Here is a 1,335-nt window from a genome sequence, read left to right as displayed (position 1 = left end):
AAAAAAAAAAAAAAAAAAAAAAAAAAAAAAAAAAAAAAAAAAAAAAAAAAAAAAAAAAAAGAAAGAGAGAAAAAAGGATTCATGCCAAAGAGCCAAAACAGAAAAATCGATAAAACTCCAACCCAGATTTATAGATTTAATATATAAAATAAAATATTGAATTTCTTACAGGGAGGGTGCAAAACAGATCCCACTTACAGTAATGTGTTTGCTCTGTTTGTCCATCCAATGCATAAGCTGTGCTCGAATTCGTCCAACAGCTTCATACCATAAGGTAAGTGCACGTTCAACACCAGAAGGAGGCCATTGGCCTTTGCCGCCATCTGCCAGTGGAGCAAGGATGTTTGAAAGCATGTTGCAGAGTGCATGATGAAGCTCGCTTTTACGCTTATGTGGAGCACGATTGAGAGGGTTGGCTTTAGCCACAAAGGAGGCAGATGCATTCAGTCCACCCTCTGTCTTAACCTAAGAAATGGAGTTGACGTTATGCTATTATCTTTATATGACTTTGCATAAGTAAAAGCTATATACATACCCCAAGCTTAAGGTAGCGCATCCCATTGATGATACTAAGAGTTTCACTTCGAGCAACACTGGTGTCAATCCTACGCGTATTGAGTTCCATGAAGAAGCGTTCAGTCACAGAACTAAACCTGCAAATAATAACACAACAGAGCATAAATGTTTTTAACCCTTTTTTATTAAAGTAACATGGCAATATACATAAGTTCATGGAGAGAGAAGGGCAAAGCAAAACTCTTTCATACTAATACTAAAATGTCAAAATAAAGCAAGCATCAAATGACATGCATGCTTGATCAACAAAAGCTTATGTAAACCTGATAATTACTTTTAAAATATAACAAGCAAAAAATCCAATTCAAACAATTTTCAAATGTTAAAACACAATTGTTTACCTGATGCGAGACAAAGCACCTAAAAGTTGTGCAACAAGATCCAAAAGAAGCCCCCGCAAATCAACTAACGACGGATATTCAACCTGGCTAACAACCCTGCAATGACATTTAATCGAACCTAAAATTTTGTTTGCTTTCAGTCACGAAAACAAAAGGTATATAAGCACCAAGCAATTCCCCCTAGACAATCTGCCTATATCTGGACATCAAAGTCATTGTCTAATAATGACAATAGGCCATGCCTAAATAAAAAACGGGAATAATTCTAATAACAATACTTATAAGTCACTTGTAAAAAAAGATAAAAAAAAATAATAATTATAATAATAACAACGTGCAAGCTGAATTTCAGTGCAATCATCAGACTTTTTAAAAAAAAAAAAAAAAAAAAAAAAAAAAAAAAAAAAAAAAAAAAAAA

General features: G+C 33.4%; 1 protein-coding gene across 1 annotated transcript in view; it reads right to left on the bottom strand.

Annotated features, from left to right (window-relative positions):
• The window catches only part of LOC111489815 (cell polarity protein mor2-like), a 15,814-nt gene that overhangs the window by 9,965 nt on the left and 4,514 nt on the right, over window positions 1–1,335 (bottom strand). Inside the window, exons 6-8 of the mRNA XM_023138212.1 lie at window positions 918–1,013; window positions 536–653; window positions 199–465 (exon numbers count right to left, since the gene is read on the bottom strand). Of these exons, the coding sequence (XP_022993980.1) occupies window positions 199–465; window positions 536–653; window positions 918–1,013 (481 nt within the window). The remainder of the gene's footprint in view (window positions 1–198; window positions 466–535; window positions 654–917; window positions 1,014–1,335) is intronic.

Source organism: Cucurbita maxima, unplaced genomic scaffold (assembly GCF_002738345.1).
Source record: "Cucurbita maxima cultivar Rimu unplaced genomic scaffold, Cmax_1.0 Cma_Scf00014, whole genome shotgun sequence".
In the NCBI taxonomy this organism is placed as follows: domain Eukaryota; kingdom Viridiplantae; phylum Streptophyta; class Magnoliopsida; order Cucurbitales; family Cucurbitaceae; genus Cucurbita; species Cucurbita maxima.
The sequence above is the reverse complement of the archived record's forward strand: the minus strand, read 5'-3'. Positions and strand labels throughout refer to the sequence as shown.